Source organism: Parasteatoda tepidariorum, chromosome 7 (assembly GCF_043381705.1).
Source record: "Parasteatoda tepidariorum isolate YZ-2023 chromosome 7, CAS_Ptep_4.0, whole genome shotgun sequence".
Taxonomy (NCBI): Eukaryota; Metazoa; Arthropoda; class Arachnida; order Araneae; family Theridiidae; genus Parasteatoda; species Parasteatoda tepidariorum.
The window spans coordinates 36810707-36831431 of NC_092210.1; the positions used below are offsets into that span (position 1 = coordinate 36810707).

The 20725-nt window shown below is 26.7% G+C and overlaps 1 protein-coding gene across 1 annotated transcript in view; it reads left to right on the forward strand.

Moving 5' to 3' along the window:
* LOC107455620 (ras-related protein Rap-1b-like) overlaps positions 1–20725 on the forward strand; it is a 92078-nt gene that overhangs the window by 25411 nt on the left and 45942 nt on the right. The window contains exon 3 of the mRNA XM_016073247.3: positions 8434–8713. Coding sequence (XP_015928733.1) covers positions 8572–8713 — 142 coding nt within the window. The 5' untranslated portion in view covers positions 8434–8571. The remainder of the gene's footprint in view (positions 1–8433; positions 8714–20725) is intronic.

The window sequence follows — 20725 nt, forward strand, 5'->3', positions numbered from 1 at the left end:
AAAAACATCATTTTTTAATAGAAATAATACTTTTAAAGAAGAAAAAAGAAATGTTTTTGCTTTTTACAAGATGTTAAGTGTCTGCGTACATCTATTTATTGCGTTCATTGAAGAATATATTCGTTTCAGTAAAAACATCCTGTTTAAACGTTTAAGAACACAATTTTGTTACATTTTAGATATTATTTTAATTTTGAGAAACTCAGAAATTATCATTGCATCATCTTTATTACTTCGATAAATTTTTAATTGTTTGGTATTGATACTAAATATTATTTTTACTTTCACTGATTTCACATTTTTATTTAAAATCAGAGTGCAAGAAATGAAAAAAAAAACAATGGTTCACTATATCTAATAATATAGTGATAGTTCATTTTATTCATTATAGTGATAGTTCATATAATTTTAGATCTAAGGTTCGAATATTCACGCACTAGGACTCCATCTCAAGGGTTCGAGACCTAACCTTTAATATGATAATTAATTTGTGCAGTCTTAGTTTCGAAATCAGACACAAAAACACACTTTCTTACTGTCTCTGAATAGTCATCAATTTCTTTCAAAGGATTTTGATTTTCTACCTACACGATAAGGGGGATTGCTTTTAGGTCAAAATATTAAGCCTTTTAATCTAAATTTCATTTTCTGCGTATTTTGCCATAGTTCCAAAACTAAGGATGCGAATCAAAGGTCGTTACAATTATAAAACTTGCTCATCATTAGATAATTCCACATAGGAAATATTTTTTATTGTAATTTCACATTTTTTGTTATTTAATTTACTAATGGTCAAAAAAACTTGAGTTGTAAGATGTACACATTTTTACATCTATTTAATTTACTTAACTTCACGTGGCAAAATCCAAAACTTGAAAGGAATCACCCGAATAGGTTTTTTGTAAGAATAATTTAAAAATACTCCCGGCTCTCACAGACCACAGTACTGACGTAAAATATCCTCAGTGGTTGACGGATCATGGGTCAAAATCCCTTTACCGTCGAAATAACCGCTGGAAGTTTTCGTACTTTTTCTCACCATGCAGCGTAAATGCGGGTAGTTCCATTGGAAAGTTCTCCACATAGACTGGTTTGTCCCAATGCTTGATCCAAGATTCCTAGTGTTTTCTGGGTTAGATTTGAACTTGATTATTCTGGGTTTGATTTAAGGCTACGAACTTAAACGTTGATAGTCGGAAACTAAGAATTGAGTCGCTGTTCAATGCCGGTTATAAAATGAAATGAAACAAAAAAAAAACAATTAGAGTCATGGTGGCTCATGGGATAGAGTGTTCGCTTCCTAATAAGGTGACCCTGGTTCAAATCTGATTTGTGGCTGATTGATAAGACTTCTGGTCCCGGATCTTATACCGACCATAGCGCTAATGTAAAATATCCACATTAGAATCCACATTCTGTCGAGCTAATCGGGGGAATTTTTTGTGGTTTTATGCGGGTTAGTTCCATCAAAATGTCCTCCACCAAGGCTAGTTTGCAAGCTGCTTAATCCAGGGGTTTTTCTGTCTTCCAGGTTGGGTTCAAAATCACAAGGCTACGGAGTTGAAATGTGATAGTCTTAAACTCAGAATTGGGTCGCTAGCTCAACGCTGGTGTTAAAATAAAATATATAATAATAAAATAAACCCACCTTATAGTCAATATGATTACAATACATATTCTTTATTTTTATTTTTATAAAAGCCCTTGAGGAAGTGTATTAATTCTCAATATTTTTTTTACTGTGCATCTTAATTTTAGTTAAAATGGTTGCTACTGAAGGACTAAAAAAATTATGATATTTTATGAATTTTGATTTATATTTAGTATTATGATTTATATAAAGTATTGTCTATAAATTTAATAGCTTGAATTGTGATTAATCGTAATAAATTTATTCATAATTCGAAAAAATTTGCTAGCGTATTAAATGAAAAATAAAATTGAGTTTAATGAAAAATGTTTATTTTAAAACATTTTCAATTAACTTCTGTCTGATCCTTAATGTGTTTAAGTACAAAATTGATATCAATGCAGTTCTCAATTTAAAATTTAGTTCAAGATTCTCATAATAAAATTTGGTTGGTTAGATATGATGTGGAATCAGTACATCAATTTCCGGTTTAATTAAATTTATAAATTTAGCATTAATAAGAAGTCGTCCTAAATTTGAATAAATTTTCATGGGACCTTGAAGAGCTATTTTACCATGAAAGTAATGTTTTATTTACCTATTCTCAAAATTATCTTCAGCTATTCATTTTATTTTACATTAAGTAATTATGAAAAATTATTTTGATTTCGTACGTTACATTTGAAAGAAATTAATGATTGACTATTTATTTGAAAAGAAAAAAAATGAATTACATTTTTTTCCTGGAAATGTATAAATTGTATTGTAACTTTCTGTGAGTAAAAAATACTGAAACACATAATTCTATATTTTTTTTTATCGAAATATAAATTTTTTAAATATAAGCTCAAATTGATTTATTTTATAATTTATGATAAAGATAGAAATTGTAATGTGCAAAATATGCAAATATTTTGTATTCAAAAATTATTATCTAGTATTGGAAAAATTCTAAAAATTTACAATGTATTATTATCATACGCTAAAAAGTACAAATTATTAATATATAGTGTTATTAAATACAAATGTTATTGTATACAAATTATTAATATACTCCGACGTTTTTAAAGAAGAAACTGTAATTCTTCAAACATAAAGTATTAAAATTTATACCAGAACAATTTACTGCTTTTTGACCTTTTGTGCTTTTTCATGACTTTTACTTAAAATAGTTCTATTTACTTAATTTTTATTAATACATAATACATTCATCATAATTTAATCCTAATTTAAGGAAGAGCAACAATTTACGTGTTAAACAGCAGCTATTATTTATAATAGTACTTATTAACATTATCGAAATAGTTAACAAATATAATACGCTCAATAGAATAAGTAATAGAATAATAGAGATGTAATGTTGCATGTAAAATAATGTTGTGGACATAAATAATCTTTTCAAGAACGCAAAATTTATTACATACCAGTTTAATTCCTTACATTAATTGATTTCGACTAATAAAAATGAACTTTGTTTTAATCATAACTTCGAATACTTTCTTCTAATCTCAATTTTCTACAAGATTGGGTAAATCTCTTCAATCAAAACGTCTTTAATTAAAGCACTCTTCCTAAATTTAACATATACAAGCTACTAATTAATTCCAGTACACCAACTTAAGCTAAAATTAGCTTTTCATTTAAACGGAGATTAAGAATTTGGTTAGAGCATTTTCAGCATTTATAGCTCAAAGTCTCTAAAATCGAGTTTATGACTAACTAAGCTTACATTAGCGTCATTTATAGTTACAAAGACAGGCGAATATAAGCTTAATTCAAAACGCTATTAATTTAATTAAAGATATAAGGAGGAGAGATATAGGGGATATCTATTGAAATAAAATAAATTATACATTTTCTTTTATAATATGGACATAAGCGAAGCCCACATGATCAAGTTAAATTCTGAGATATACTGAAATACTACGATTTATATTACAAACAAAATATTTAGCACTTACTTTTTACTAAATATTTAGTATTTGTTATCGTAAAAGTAAAACATTAAATATTTATTCAGATAAATACAATTTACTTTTAAGATTCTTTCTACATATTTAGTTATAACTTTAAATTATTAACGTATCCTTTGATATCGATACACAGGGAAAGTGGAGCTTTTTGTGGTATCTATTTTTTAGCGGAAATCATGCTTTTTAGCGGAAGTATCTAAAGATTATTTGCAAAACTTATATATATTTGATATATTGAAAAATATATCGAAGTTTAAGCTTTCAAATTTGTGTATATTTAATGACGTAAGATTAGTCTAAAATATTTAAGAAATTGGGCATAGTTTAAGAAAAAAAAGAAATAAAATTAAAAATTGCAAAAATAAAACAATTTATTAGGAATAATACATAAATTAGCCATCGATAATGATATTAAAAGGGATATCATTTGCAGCAAAACTGTGACAAAACGCTTGATAAGCTATTAATTTAGTTTTTAATCTTATTTTAATACTTTAAATTAAACACTCAGGAAAAACATTTGTTTTAAGACAGTTTTAACAATGAAATATTTTCAACTGAGCCTCTGGATTTATAAGTCTATTAATGCAATTTGGGAAAATTGTACTATAAAAGATTCAATCACAACAGTGAGAAAATATGTAAATATTGTACGAGTTGATACAAAGTAATCACACGTAACTATTTGATTGTAGAGTAATATAGTACACCTTGTTGGTATTTTGTTATGGGGGCAGCGAATTTGGGCAACTTTTTAAGATTTAAAATATTGCAAAATTTGTAGCAGTTTAGTCGAGATTAGGACCAGCCATCCCTAATTGTTTCACGGGCCGTTTCTATGACGTAAAACGTTGCAGAGTGTTGCACTCTAGATTAAGATACATTTTAAAAATATTATGCAAATAAAAAATGAATATATGTGCTTTACTGTTATGCTAGGATTTAAATGTCATGAACTTTTAAGTCTTAATCAATGAGATATTTATTCTTTTTTTAAAACTTAATTTTTTAATTCTATATTTCAAGTTAGTATCAGTTAGCTAAGCCTACGATGAATTTTCTGAATTTCATCTGTTTCAAATCTGAATTCAATTGTTTGAAAAAATGTTTTCAAACAAAGCACCTTTACAACTCATTGCGCATATATATATATATATATACTGTAAAAACTATGGTATATCGGATTTTTTTGTTCCATAAAATTATAAATGTAATACCGTTTTTTTTGTTTAATCGATGGTTAAGACAATGAATTGTTAGCGTGAAGAACTGGGATTCAATCCTCAGTAGTGACTTGAAGTTCACTCGCCTTATAGGTATCGACGTGTCTGGAAAATAAAGGTAGCCGATGCTCATCGCACATTGTCAAATTCATGCCATTCGGGATGAAATTGCGGATCCTTTAAGCTTTATGACTCAAAACGTGCTGTTTTGGGAATGCTTTGCTTTGAGTTTAAGAAGGCAGGAGAAGCTTTGTTATTTCGATTTAAATGCAAACTAAATCTAAACACCTAAATCATTCTAAGAAGGGGCCACGAAAAGCCATAAACCCGTTTCACGGGTCGGCTTGCCATTTGTGGTTACCAAACACCTAAATCGTAGCAAATAATCACGATGTTACAGTTCATCCTGCAATAATAGTTTTAACAGTATGTGTTTAGTAGTTAACTTAAATTTAAATAGCAACAAAAATTTTATTACAAAGTTAACATAACTTTTATTGATCTTAGCCCTCATTAATGTTTACAATAACAAACTATTAATTTTAAATTGAAATAGTAAATAAAAATACTCGTCATAGGCAGTTGTAATAAACAGAAATATTACTTTATTGAAATTTAACCTGATACTAATTTTATCATGGCAGAATCCAACAAATTCAACATTAATAAACTGTTAAGTTAAAACAAGTCAAAATGGCTGCTCCACTGTTTTATATTAGATTATGTGAAAAGAATATTACACTTGAATGAAAACATGCATTTGAATTATACTTATTAAAGCAACAGTTAATCTAATCAAAAGCAGAGCGTCCTAACTATGATGAGAATTAAATATTTAATAGTGTTTAATTTTAAATATTTTAGAGAGCACTGAACCACAGTATATATATGTAAATATGCTGAGCTAAATGCTGTGCCCTGTTAAACTATATTATCGTATAAACGAATCCTTCTTATTCTATATAACAAGAAACTATTGTTTAACTCAAATGGTTATATGGTTCTATTTAGCAATTTTTTAACGATGCAGGATATGCAGGATGCTTGCAGGATATTACTGTTCAAAAATCACGGTTTCATGCTGTACTAATTCTTTTGAGAGTTTAGGAAGTAAATTAGTGATGCTTTCTACGATTTGTTTGAAAATATCTGTTGTTTTAAATAGTTTTCAATTGAAATAATTTTTAAACGACAATTATAATTTTTTATTGATCACGGAAGTATTTTTCCTAAACCTTTTCAGATCAAACATACTATATCACTAATGTACTGGTCGGATATTTCAAATAGTTTACTTATATTCAACCAAACTATTAAGGAATATAAATATTTTAGTTGTTATTTAAAGGTGCTATGAGCGTTACTTATAAATATATCATTAAAAGCGAGATGCTTTTCTTCAAAAATACCATTGTTAAATTCCCCTTTCTTTCATAATTTAACTTTAACCACAGACTACTGAATAAGTTAAATGTTTATTTTTAGTTACCTGAATAAATTATAAAAGCTTTCCAGAGATTGAGCTTAAGTGATTACCTTTCCTCAATAACTTTTCTTTTAATGAATGAGTCAGTCATTTTATTATTAGTGAACTAACACAAACTAGATTTTTTAATTTTTTTTGTGTTTCAACGTTTTGGGAGGAAACTTTTGTGGCCAAATTTTTACTGGACAAAATTTTGCGGCCAAAACTTTACCGATCCATACTTAGCGTGAGAAATGAGCCTCCACTAACTGTAATAATCGGAGGGCCATAACTTCGAGTGTGCAAAACGTTGATGGCCTATAACCTCACCAACTTCGATCTTAGCAGGCAAGGCTGTAGCTAGATACTTTTTTGGTGAGTGGCTGACTTTTGCGCGATTTCCTTGAACAAATTTAACACTAAAATGAACTGATTGGTTTTCAATAAGTGATTTACCTTTCCTTAAATTAAACATTTAACTTCATCTAAGTTTAGATTTTTCTAAATAACACCAATCTCACTTTTTCAGGCTTGTGACTGATCATGACATGATTAGTGTCTTTTTCATTGCTCTTCTATTAAAGGACAGAAGTAAATGTCAATCATTACAAAATACAACTTAAATTAATAACATTATAAAATTAATTGTATAACATTTCTGCAATTAACTACATTACATTTCTACAATTAATTACATGACAATCACTTTGATTATATTAAGGCGATTAATTACATTGTATTTCTACACTTAACTACGTTACATTTCGACAATTAATTGTATTACAATTACTTTCACAACATTGCAACAATTAATTACATTTTCTACAATTAGTCATATTACAATTACATACATTATTTTACTGCAATTAATTACCAAACAAAATATTACGTTACATTATTAGAAAAATAGTATGAATAACAAACATGCTGTCACAAATCTATTTTTGCAGATCGAAATTATGAGCAATACTTTGTTGTTGGCGTTTTTTATTCTATTATTTGAAATTAAAATAAAATATATACTTTTATTAGAATTTAAATATAAATTTAAAGTTCTAAATCCTTCTTTTTTCTAAATTAACATTAATCGTTTCTATTTTATTTTTAAAATTAAAATAATAAAATATAAAAAAACATTTAATTTAATATTTTTATTTTCATTAAAATTATTTTAATTTTAAATTTAAAGCCTTAAAACATTTACATTTCTAAATTAATAAGCGTTTTTTTGTATTTTTAAAATAAAATAATTAAATGTAAAAAAGGGTAATTTAATTTAATAAGTTTACTTTTATTAAATTTAAATTACAAATTAATAGCCTAGTTCGAATAGAATTAGTTTAGAATAGAATAGAAATAGCCTAGTTCGATTTTATTAACTGTGTTTTCGTACCTTTTTTATACATAATCGTTTTCATTAAATGATACTGTTCATAGTATAGGAAACATTTTATTTATTAATTTTTTCAAAAGATTCCTTTTTTAAATTAATATTTCATATGAATTGTTTTTTTCTTTATTAATCAACTCAGTGCTTGATTTTTCTACTCCTGCGTAATATTACAGTTATCATCAATTTAACAATCGGCCTTTAAACCATGAAAATTCTTATATCGGCAAATTGGTTCTCTTTAATACCTTATTTAGATTTAAGAAAACTTGCACCATGTTAAGGTTCAATATAACCGTGCTTTTTCTAGTAGTATGAAAATTGAAAATTTAAAGTATTATTAATGCTAGTTATGTATTAAACATAGAGAAAAAAATTTCGGGTAAAATTACCATACTAAGTGGTAAAGACATTTTTAAAAAAAAACAATCACTCTAATTAATAAAACGAAAACTTAAGCATTTATTTGGTAATTTTCCCGTTAATATGCTAGGAAATGAACTGGCTCTAAGGTATCATGATAAAATAAACAAATTTAACCATATTTTATCGTTAAATTTATCAAAATTATTACCAGAGAACTTCGGTGGCATTTACTGACTTTTTTGGTCTGCCCAAAACCAGAAATACGGTAAATTTTACCATGGCTCGGTAACTGTAGCCATACTTTGTTTTCTCAGAGAACAAAACATATTTAAACAATATTTTAAAAGTTGGTTCTTTTGCTCAAATTCAATTCTTTTTATTTTCAGGTTCATATTATACTATCATCGCTATTTGAATGGATGTAAGATGTCATGAAAGTTATTGCTGTGCCTTTGTCACAGTTTAATATTTTAATTTGAAAGTACAAATTTGCTTCAGCAAAGACGGCGACTTCTTCCACAAGTATGAAAGAAAATAGACTGGTAGTTCTTGGCGCAGGGGGTGTTGGCAAAACTTCGTTAGTTGTCCAATACCTTGAAGGCTTTTTCACAACTACGTACAAACCTACAATAGAGGACTATTATCGACATGCCATACGGATGCCGGGTATGTATTTATTACTTATATCAATGATGTTTATTATAATAAAATAATAAAAAAATGATAGAAATATCAGGATATTAAACATTACTAAATTTTAAAGTTATTGAAATGAGTGTTAACTATTTTTACTATTTTTTTTCTCCAGAGTTACTATTTTCATGAAATTTTAATAATTTCATTTCCAGAGAGTAATTTTTAGTTGACGTTTCAAAAAGATCATTAATTATAAGAAGTCAGTTTGAGGATAATAAATAAGTCATAATAAAATCTGTATTGCTATAAAAATGTACCTTTTGGTTGCCCGAAAATATTTGATTTTTGTTTGAATACTTATATATAATTCTAAAGAAGATTTATTACAATATATATATGAATCATATATATGAATGCATATGCAGAGAAAATCCTCAAACTTTACATGAAAAAGTATAGTAGTTGCTGATCGAAATTGTACCGATTGACAATATAATGTTAAAAGAATAGGACGAACATAAAAGCAAGAATAGGATGGGGCTTAAAATCAATAGAATAAGCAAAGTAATGACGGAATTGGTAATTTAATGCTAAAACAATAGGACTAACGTAAAAGCAGGAACATGATAGGGCTTAAAATCAATAGAATACGCAAAGTAATGGCGGAATTGACAATTAAATGTTAAGAGAATAGGACGAAAGTAAAAGCAAGAATAGGATAGGGCTTGAAATCAATAAAATACGTGAAGTGATGACGGAAGTGTGTAATATTATGTTAAAAGAATAGGACCAATATAATTTAACTGAATTAGCATCTGTGAAAATAAATATTTAATGATAAGAAGTCATTGAAGTAAATAGTTTATTTTCCCCATGCAAAATTTATACTTTAACGAAGAAGTTTTTAATTTTTTTTCAAGTTAGTTACGTATTTCTAAACTTTTTATTTTGTTAAAAATTTATAAACGAAATTTCAGTTTCGAACTCAAACTAGCAATAATTTAAAATTTTTAATAAGATTTTACTTTATTTTATTTATTTATTTTTATCTTTAAATTTCTTTTTGTATTTAGTTTCGACTTATCCTAAGTTCAATATGAAGATTTCTTTTTCATAAATATGGAAACATGAATTACCAATTTATGTTGAATACACTAATAAAACTTTTCTCTCTCAATCAAATCGTTTTTCTATAAAGATAATAAGATTGCCTTGTTTAAATGTATTATGAGTTTTGAATTTCATTTCGGATATTGTTTCAAATTTACATTGACTTTAAATTACATTTTTTTTGCTTCTTCTTTATCTTTTTACTATTTATTCTGATAAAATATGTATTTCGATGAAGCATGTTTCTGTGAAAAATAGGTGTTCTGATGAAATATAAATTATAGTTTATTAGTAGTTAAGAGGAACTTTTGACAAACGAAATCATTTAGCAATTATTAGTTTATCTAACTGTATTTAAAACAACAATTGGTAAATTTCAAAAAAGGGGAAAAGTCGATTGTATTTCAAAGGAATAGAAAACTATTTGAAATAAAGAGAATTTGATTTTAAATTAAATAGCTTCTATAAATTTTAAAGAAGTACTTTAAAGTTAATATGACTGAATTGAACGTAATTTCTTTGTTATTTAATTTAAATATAGAAAGTTAACTATGTATCTACTTAGATAGGGCTTTGTTTTAATAGTGCTTTGCTCTGTGCCTTGCTTCATAGAACTATCATAAAAATCATTATTTGAAATTATATTTTAATAATTTTAATATTTTTACTTCTTCTTTTTTCATTAATCTTTGCATTCTCTTTTTTTTCTCTTTTTTCATTAATCTTTACATCAACAGTTTAACTTATTTTATGAGTTCTATATATACTTGGAGCTCAGGCCCAGTGAATGAAACTTATTTATCCCATGTTTCCTTTGATATTTAAATATAATGGAAGTAAAGAGTATAAAAATAACACTTAAAAATAATATAATAGTAAAATTTTGTGTCAGTATTTGTCTGTTTCAAGGTTTATTCATTTTGATTTCTGAATTTTATCAAAATTTGTCAATAATTTAACCAAAAATTGTCAATATTTTACCAAACTTCTCTACAAAAACAATATATTTTTCTCATCAATATGTTCAACAATTTCTTTTACATTTTCTGAAATTACAGTTGGACACATTAAAACATTTAAAGAACTTGATCTTTTTTATTAAGTTATATTATTCGTTATATGATATTATTTGTTCTCTTAATAGACAAAAAATTATATTTTACCACTAATCTAAAATGCCCGTTGATTTTAATTATTAGATTATTAGTTTTTTGAGTTTCTCTTTTTTCCTTTCTTTAAATGGGAAATATTTAATTTTACAAAATTAAAATTTTTAATTTTTCCAATAGAAATTTTAAGTGCGACACCATCTGGGAAAGATAATATTGCTATTTTTGGAAATACAAAGTTAACCTTCATATGTAACTTTACTTTGAAGTGTAAATATTAATAAGTGTAATCTACCTTTTTATAAATTGCATTTCCTTTCAAGAGTAAATAAAATGTAAAATCGTAGCTAGCATTTGTCACATTAGTATTCTTAACTATGCCATAAATATTCTTTAAAATTAACACATCAAAAGAAATTTTGTCTCTTTGAACTGGTCCCCGAGGGTCTAAATATATATTTAACTATGCCGCATTAATCACAAGTTTCTGGCTTTTATATTTTTCTCATTATCGCGGGTGTCTGGGGAGATGTACTCACTGTCGTATTTTTTAATCTTATTTTCCTAAGAATATTTTTAAGTGATTTTAAAAAAAAAAGTTTAATTTTTTCATATTTTTACAAGGAAGGATATTTGAAACTTAACTGTAATTAAAAGCTAGCTTCTCAGGTGTGCTATTTATGAATTAAAATTACTCCGGTAAGTTAACTATATTTACAAAAATAATTATCATTTTAATTAAATTTTTTTTTAATGCTCAGTGTATATTTTTCATCTTAACATTCTAATAATAAATTTGACAGACTGTGCTCTGAGAAAAAACAGCATGGTCAAAACTACCAGAATGGTATAATTTACAGTGTTTCTGACTCTATGGGAACACAAAAAGCATGGAATTTTTACTGAATCGCTTTGGTGATAATTTAAAACGCAATGATTTAATGGTAAAACTAACAGTAAAATATTGTTTTACGTTATATAATAAAATTTCATAAATGTGGTCAAATTCGGTAAGTTTATGGAGATATATGAGAGCATCGCATACTTATTGATATTCCTCGGAAACCTAGGATTTTTTGAAAAGGAAACAGAGGCTCCAAGACTCAGGACTTGCTTGCAATATGCAAGACACAGATTTGCGAAAAATTAGTAATGAAAATGCAACAGGAGCATCATTCCAGTAAAGCAACTGGCTGGCAAATCATACACGGCTGCGAAAAAACTTTAAAAGGGCAAAATTTTGAGTATGTTTCTCCCCTAAAAACCGGTTTGCTACGAAGAGAAGATAGCAGGCTAAAATACGACTTAATGCGTGCTAAAGCGCCAGTGGCTTAAATTATGTATGACATGCATAATAGGTACTCAGAGATACTGAAGATGTTTCTAGATTGTTAAACAACCAATTTCTGGATTAGAGACTTATGTTAAACTATATTGCATGGTGGTGACTTGCGTAATTGACTTTTTGTCCAGTATATTCTACAAACTCAAGAGGAGAATATGCTAAAAGAAGGTCAATTATTTAGGGTTCCGTAGTAGAAAGGAATTAGGAATCACTGCATTAGAGCATGGCATAAAATATTTATTCGATTAAATGTGCTTTTTAGTTTTTCATTTTTACTGAAGATTCGGTAATAGAACTATAAATTTGAAAACTTGAACTTCTGGTAAACCATTATCTAATCAATGGATTATTGGTTCAAATACCGTATATTTTGGTTTGATTAAGCAGAACAATGCTTTTTTTAAAACTCAGAATTGTCTTTACAGTACGGTAGTTTTGTCAGATTTTTTCCACGTGTGATTGGAATAATCACTGCATTAGAGCATTGCATAAAATATTTATTCGATTAAATGTACTTTTTAGTTTTAAATTTTTTTCTAAAGATTCGGTAATAGAACTATAAATTTGAAAACTTGAACTTCTGGTAAACCATTACCTAATGAACGGAAAAATTACAAAATGATTGGTTTAAATACCGTATATTTAGGTTTGATGAACCAGAACAATGCTTTTTTTTAAACTCAGAAATGTCTTTACAGTGCGGTAGTTTTGCCAGATTTTTTCTACGTGTGATTCTCAATAAAAATTGAAAATTAGTTTAAAATTGTCCAAATACAGTTATACAGTTTGCAGTCAAGCTATGTATTCTTTTAAAGCTCAAAAATTCAATCAATATTGCAACCTTTTTTTGTTTTGTTTATCTGTGTTATGTACTCCAAATCAGCTCTTCCGCATTTCTTCCGAACTCGCATTTTTTTTCAGGACTGAATTTAGTAGTTTAAACTACATGATAGTCATAGAAATTTTAATATCATCCTACATTAATCCCCTTAGCAGTGAGAATAATTACTCAATAATTGTATGAGACAGATGAAAATAAAAGTTATTGATTATTAAGATCTTGCCATAACAGACAAAATGTACCTTAAATGTCAGATTTCTGAATGTTCCAGAATTTTTTTTCTCCATGTCGTAGTAAAATTATTATTTATTAAATTATAATCTTCCTTTCGTTTTATTCGCAAGTGAACTTTGATGGTTAAATGTTATACAATTTAGTTTTCAAATAAGGTAGAAAAAGGGAAAATGTTCTTTGTAATTGTTATAATTTTAGTCAAATATTATACAAAACGAATGAATAAATAAAATTTTGTGTAAATACCTCCAATTACTTAGGAATTTGTTACCGTAATTTAATTTTTTCTTTGTAATTTATTTATTATTCAATATTGAAATTAAGTCAAATCGTTACTTAAAATAAGGTCAAATTATATGAAGTTTTATTGAAAAATTAAATAAAGTTTTATTGAGATATATTTCCTGATGATTCTCGTTTCTCTATTGTTTATTATTAATGTATTAGACAAAATGATCTCCTCAAAAATAGGAATTGTATTACTTGACAAAAAAAAAACTTTATTGGCTTCAAAAATATTCAGATGGAAATAAAAAAAAACGTCGACATTTTAAAGATCTCAAAAACAGGTTCCCATTCTCAAGACTTGTCAGACGAAAATTATTAAAAACAAAAGTGATTTGAAATAAAAAAGTTACCAACGGAAAATGAAAAATTTAGGTTTGAAAGAAAACTAGAAAAATTGCAGTAGCAGAGAGGGATACCAAATGGAAAGATGAGAAAACAGAACAAATCATACATCTCTGCAAATGTTTAGAATCTTAGGCATAAGAGTTTCGATAATACCAAAATTATTTACACCCCAATCACATCAGCTCATCTTGATGGTTTTATTCATATGAATTCTCTTGTTAATGATTTTAGGTCCTCATGTTTCCATGGTATTGGTCCTCGTTAAACTGTTCTACCGTGAAGTGCTCGACCTCGCGTGCAGGTCGTCGGGCTACCGAAGCGGAGGTGCCATCCCCTCTACAGAGGATCAAAATTGTGATGGCATGTTCTCGGATCATCCTCAGGGATGTTTCCCAGACCGTCGCCAATAGCCCATTGTGCAGCTCTAGTGCGACGTAAATGAACTACAACAATCATGTTTCCATAGAGCGTGTAATTCCATTTTACGCCTATTCTTTCTTATCGGCCACACTGATTTTTCTTATTGTGTTTCTTCATCTTTATTTATTTTTTTACTCTTGGCTGTTGCGGTTTTTCTAGCTTTGTCTCTTACATTTATTTTCCATTTTTCATTAGCATCTTTACGTTTTATATTTCAAATCATGTTTGTTTCTTTTCATTTATGTTTTGCAAGATTTGAGAAAGAGCGCCTTTTTTTGAGAAATCTAAGCATGTAGGCTTTTTTTTTAAATTCATATTTTTGAATCTAATGAAGTTTTTTTAATCAAGTAATATCTAACAGCTTCAGTTTCTTGGAATTATTTATTTAAAAGAACTTGTGATAAATTTTCTTCTAAATTTCTTTTTATGATAAATTCTCTTTTTCTTTCTTTTAAAACTTTCCTAAATGCGTGGTGTTTTTAAATAACAGTTAATTATTTAAAAAGAAAACTGTAATGCATTTTCTTCTCGACATTTTTAACAAACAAGACGAACTGTCCTTCCAAATAATTAGAATTAATAATAATTACTTGAATAATAATTAGAATTTTTAAGAATAATTATTCGATAGAATTTTTAATAATAATTATTCGAATAATAATTAGAATTTTTAACAATAATTATTCGAATAATAATTAGAATTATTAACAATAATTATTCGAATAATAATTAGAATTTTTAATTATATTTAAATTTTTAACACTAATTTTAAATAATTTTGCAGTCCAATTTAAGGTAATTAATCTTACTTTACAAAAGTAAAAATTCTCAAACAATTATTCTGAAGACGAAGTTAAGTAATTATTGTGTAGAATTTATGAAAATTCGAAGCTGGTCAAACACAATTCCGAGTCATTAAATATAGTTTTGATGAATCATTACTTCTAAAAGTCTTAAAATTACTCATAAGATACAAATACAAAAAGGAGTTCATGGTCCTAAATTATAAAATATTACATTTCAGATTTATTTTATATTCCAACTGGTTCTAAACAGATGGGTTTAAATTTCAACAATTTGATATAAATAAATGGAAACTTGTGACCTCAATTTTCCCTTACAATTAACTTGAAATCAGCGCTTGCTTTCAAATCATTTGTTAATGTCACGTGTATATTGTCCCGGTTTGGTGACAAAGATATACGAGTATCACTGAATTTCATCAACATCTCATCATTTACAGTAGTGGGTGTGACAACGTATTAACAAATTTTTAGACAATTGATTTATATATAGTATATTAAATGTCTCATAAAGTCCCATATTAGAAATTTTAGGAACAAAATTTAGTAATTTGAGTTTAACTTACTTAATAATTAACTTTTCGAAATGTATGTTTTTTAAACAAATACGAGTAAATCAGAAAGGAGTTATATAGGACTAAATTTACTTATAAGGTTTTGGTTCTCAATTTAAATTTTTATAAACCAAAACAAGAAAACACTGAATTTTGCTTTTTGATCTGGATTTCTGGTAATTATTTCATAATATGAAGCATGCTAATGAATTATTTAATGATTTTAAGGTACATCACAGTCTTTATTGTTTAGAAATCTTCTATTTTTTATGTTTTTCTATTTTGCCTATTTTCTGCATCGTATTCTACCTCACATTTTTTTGTCTTTAAGTTTTTCCTGAATTCATATAGTTTTTCTCCCTTATCTTTACTAGACAACTTTTCTTGCTTTTTAAATATTTTCGTAAATTGATTATTACTTTTGTGTTTCTGAATGCACATTTGTATCTTAGAAATGACGATGGTACTTGTTAATGTTACACCAAAATGAATGCGCGAACAGTTTGATTTATCAAATCAAAATTGATTTAATCAAAAATGTAACCTTTTCTTTCTTAAAAACAAATTAGAATTAAAAATAAGATATTTGAGCAGCTAGTAAGTTTATGAAAAAAAACTAATTTTAGCTCAGGGAAATACAATTTAATTACAATTTTACGTAAGAAGAAGAGAAGACATTTATTAAGTTAATCAGAAGCATAGAGTACTTGTTCTGTATATAAGAAAGTGAAAAAAAGTGTTATTTTGACATAGAACAGCAAATCCGGTTATGAATCAGAAATATTTTTTCCGTGTTTTAAAGACATCGACCTCCCTAAAGATTCTAAATTAAAATAAGTTTTTTTTTAAAACGTTGCATTTTCGTATCAGATACGTTTCTAAAATATTATAACATTAAATACGGCGCTAAAGCATTCAAAAATCACTTCAAATGCTAATTATCTAAAATTTTAATGGCCTTGCGCATCATTGCATTACTAAAGATTTAAGCTAAGTGAAAAAATATAATAAAAGGAATTTTGTTTCAGTTTGAAACTTCAGTTTTTTTTTATCACTTTTCGCAATATTGAAACACAACCAAACTTATGTTCCTAAACCAGGTTCATTTCCTATTTTTTATCATACTAATAATAAATAGGATTTTTATTTCTCATTATCTTTTCTCTAAAGGAAGTTTTCTCAACTGAAGAGAGCAGATTTGAAATTACTTTCTTAGGCATTATAACATGTTAAGAAAATATTCACGACGCAGCTTATGAAATAGTAAAGATGTTTCAAATAATTATTGCTAAAACTTATATTTTTTCTGAAATAGCATATCTTGAGCAGCAAAATTAAAAATGGTATTAAAATAACTTAAAAAAAACAAAATAGTAAGAAAATTATGTATTTTTGAAACCTTTCAAATGCAACGTTCTAAATACATCACGGAAGCATTTGAATCTAAAGTATTCAAAACATAATAGTTCAGAAACGTTTCATTCATTTCAAAAATGTATAATGACAATGTTTTTTAAAGCTTATATGTGCTTAAAGAGCTATTTTATTAAAATATTTCTAAGATATTATCTCATGGGGAATCTTTGAAAATTCATCATAATATATATATTTTATTAACTATAATAATTGTTTGCACAGAATTTTTCTTTTTCAGTTAAAATGCAGACAAATATTATTTTTATTTTTTTTGTTAAAAAATTTATTGTTTTTTTAGTGGGTCAGTCTATTTCTAAACTATATGAAACATATTTATAAATCATTTAACATACTTTTACAAGTTGATGAAAAAAATCTCAAACTAACACTTAAAAACGAATGTTTTTGGACAGAAAACTTTTAAAGCTGTCCGAATTCTAAGAGTAATGCCTAAAAAATGTAAAAGTACTTTATATGTGTACCGAAATAAAAGTCATTGAGTCATTGTATTTATATGAGTCATTGATCACACGTGACAGAATCCGCATTAGAATTTATTTTATGGAAACTTTTGTGTATTATCAGAATTATTTTGTGATTAATTATTTAAATTTTGATCTCTTTAGACGTTGAAATACTACTAAATTACTCCTGTGCATTGTTGTTTTATCAATATATACACATAATTAACAAAGAGTGATTTTTTATTTCATTTCCATGAAATAGCTTTGTTTATTTGTTATTAAAGGTATATTGTTGTTTATGATTTTCAAAATAGTTTTTTTTTTAAATATTTGAAAAAAAAAAAACAATATCTAAGCATAATATAGAGCATATAACTACTGCAATGTATAAATAACATTTAATATAAAAATAAAGAATAAATCACTTTTAACCGAAACTTTAAAGGTTTTTTATTGCTTTATTAAATATTAATACATTAATGTTTTATAAAACAAACGTGCAATGAGCTTTGATCAAAATAAAATAAAAAATCAGAAAAGTCTTAGGGATTTAGTTATGTATGGGGTATATTTTAAGTAAGGAAATAAACTGGAAATTTTTTTATTTGTTTTATAAATTTTCAACTTAAATTATTGAACAAAATAAAAACAATATTTTTTTTCCTCATTCGGTATTGAGATGGATAAAAAATCTTTTCCTTTTTGCATAAAAGTTTTGAGAGTATTTGGTAAGCGCATTTTATAATTTTTATAACTGTGAACTATTGTATAATATTAGGTTATGTATGCGATAAAAATATGTTCTTTGATAATATCTATATTTATTTATTTTAAACAGAAAATTTACTACTCATGCAAGAAGATTTTATAGCGTATTTTATTTTCTCATAGTGCTATAAAACATATTAATAGAAAATAAAGTTTTTGAGAAAAATATTTAAACTTTTTTTATTTAGGAGGAAGAAAAGATTACATCAACATATGCTGCTATTATTAATACTGAAATAAACTAAATTCCTAAATAAATATATAGTATTTTTTAAAACTCTATTAAAAATCAATTGAATATTACGCCTTAAATTTAAGCTGTTATTGTATTGAAACACAAAGACAAATAATATGAATAGTTAAAGACATTTTTAACTATTACTTCAAAATTTTTCAAATGGGATTTCAATGGTTTTTAATGAAATACTAATAAAAGCATACAGTGCTTTGGGAATTCTTTTATATACCAGTTGTGATTTCCATAGACAATTATCCTAAGGGCTCATTCCTTAAAAGAATACCATATGAATTCAATTTACTACTTTAAAATACACACAAAAAAAATATTCCATATACTTTCATAATTTTTCATTCTTTTTATTTCTTGATTTATGCAACTGTAGCAGTTTATGACTCTTTAGCTTTCATGTACTTTTTAATTTTATTTTAAAGAGTTTTGCTCTCTAAAGAAATTCAAGAAGTCTGTTTATAAAATTGTGAGTTTTTTTCTGTTTCTTATGACACTTGAGCAAGCCAGGCACACAGGACTTTTCAAATTAAGTCAGAAAGATGAGTCTTTCGTTTTGCTAGAGAGCACCGCAAGGGTGAAATTACGCCTTAACTCAAAGCCCCTCGAAATGATGGCAGCACCACTCTTTCATGAGGCCACTTCTACAATTCCCTTCGCATGTACTCGATGGATCTAAGCCGTCTTGGTCTCCAAGAACGGAGTTCGATTCTCTAAACACTTGGTTTCTACGGGCCTTTTTAAGGTATACATACGGAGTATTGAAAAATTTGCAAAAAATATTTGTTTTCAATAAAATTATTAGCCTACATTTAAACAAAAAGTAAAAGAAATACCTAAAAAGAAGTTTTTAAGTTTTATAACTAACAGAACATATTAAACGAGTTGTAATAATAGTCCGTTTTTTCACTTATTTACAGAAAAAATAAGGAAAGCAAAATTGAATACCTGCCAATTTTCAACCAACTAGAAAAGAATAATGAATTATTTCCCTTCCATTCAATGCCTCGGCTAAAATGTAATCATCAGAATGACCTTTGTAAAGGAACCTATATTTATCGAAAGGACATTAATAATACTTTATGGTTGCTTCTGTATTCTGTGCTTACACTTTTATCTATTAAGGATAAGTTGTGACTCGTTTATTTATCTCAAACCTTTCGAGAGTAATTTATATTTTTAAGAATAATAATAATTTATTAATGCCTCAGGGTTTCTTTTTAGTTTTTTTAAAATTCTTGATTAGCACTAGTATTTATTCATTTAAAATTCCATTGCAGCACGTATAAGATGTTTGGTTGAAATTGTATTCAGAGTTTATAGTGTATTGCACTTCTTAGTTTAAAAGAATTAAAGTTAAGTTATTATTCAATTTATTTGCTTTTAGAAAATACAGGTTATTGCAAAATTTTTGCTAGAAGTAAGTTTTATAGAAAGCATAGGTTTTTAGTTATATTGTAAGATTTGATTCTTGATTGAAATACCATCTTCTTTTGGCTTTGACAAGAGATTTTTTCCAGGCTATTCTTCTACCTGCAAGTGCTCTACATTGTATAAAATAATGGCACTTTGGGTGTATCATCCACAATGTCCATTTTACCGTAAGATATTACACTGTAATTTTTACAGTGATATTTATTTAAATGGAGTGATATAGGGATTTCATGCTAATTATTACGGTAATTTTTTTTTTCCTCCGTAATATGTTCGGGCAAAAAGTAACGACACCCTAGGAGACTGTACTACCATCCATTTTACTGGTTTCCTCAAATTTGATCTTCATAAGCATGCACTATTTTTTTTTGTTCAGTGGAATTGTGAGAATGCATGGAATAGCGCATTGGATAAATGGCATTCACAGCTTTGTTGGAACATCGAAAATTTTTCGAAACTTTTAACGACCCAACTAGCATAAATAGGAGTTACTTTTGACGAAATTTTTACTGAGTTTTTTCTTTCAAGTAACGAATTTATAAAATATATTATATTCTATTATTTATGAACTTGATTGCATAAACTAACAAAAATAAATTTGCATGTCCTACGGCGCTAAATTGTATAATCTAGATAGACAATTTCGACGTGTTAGTGCTTTTTG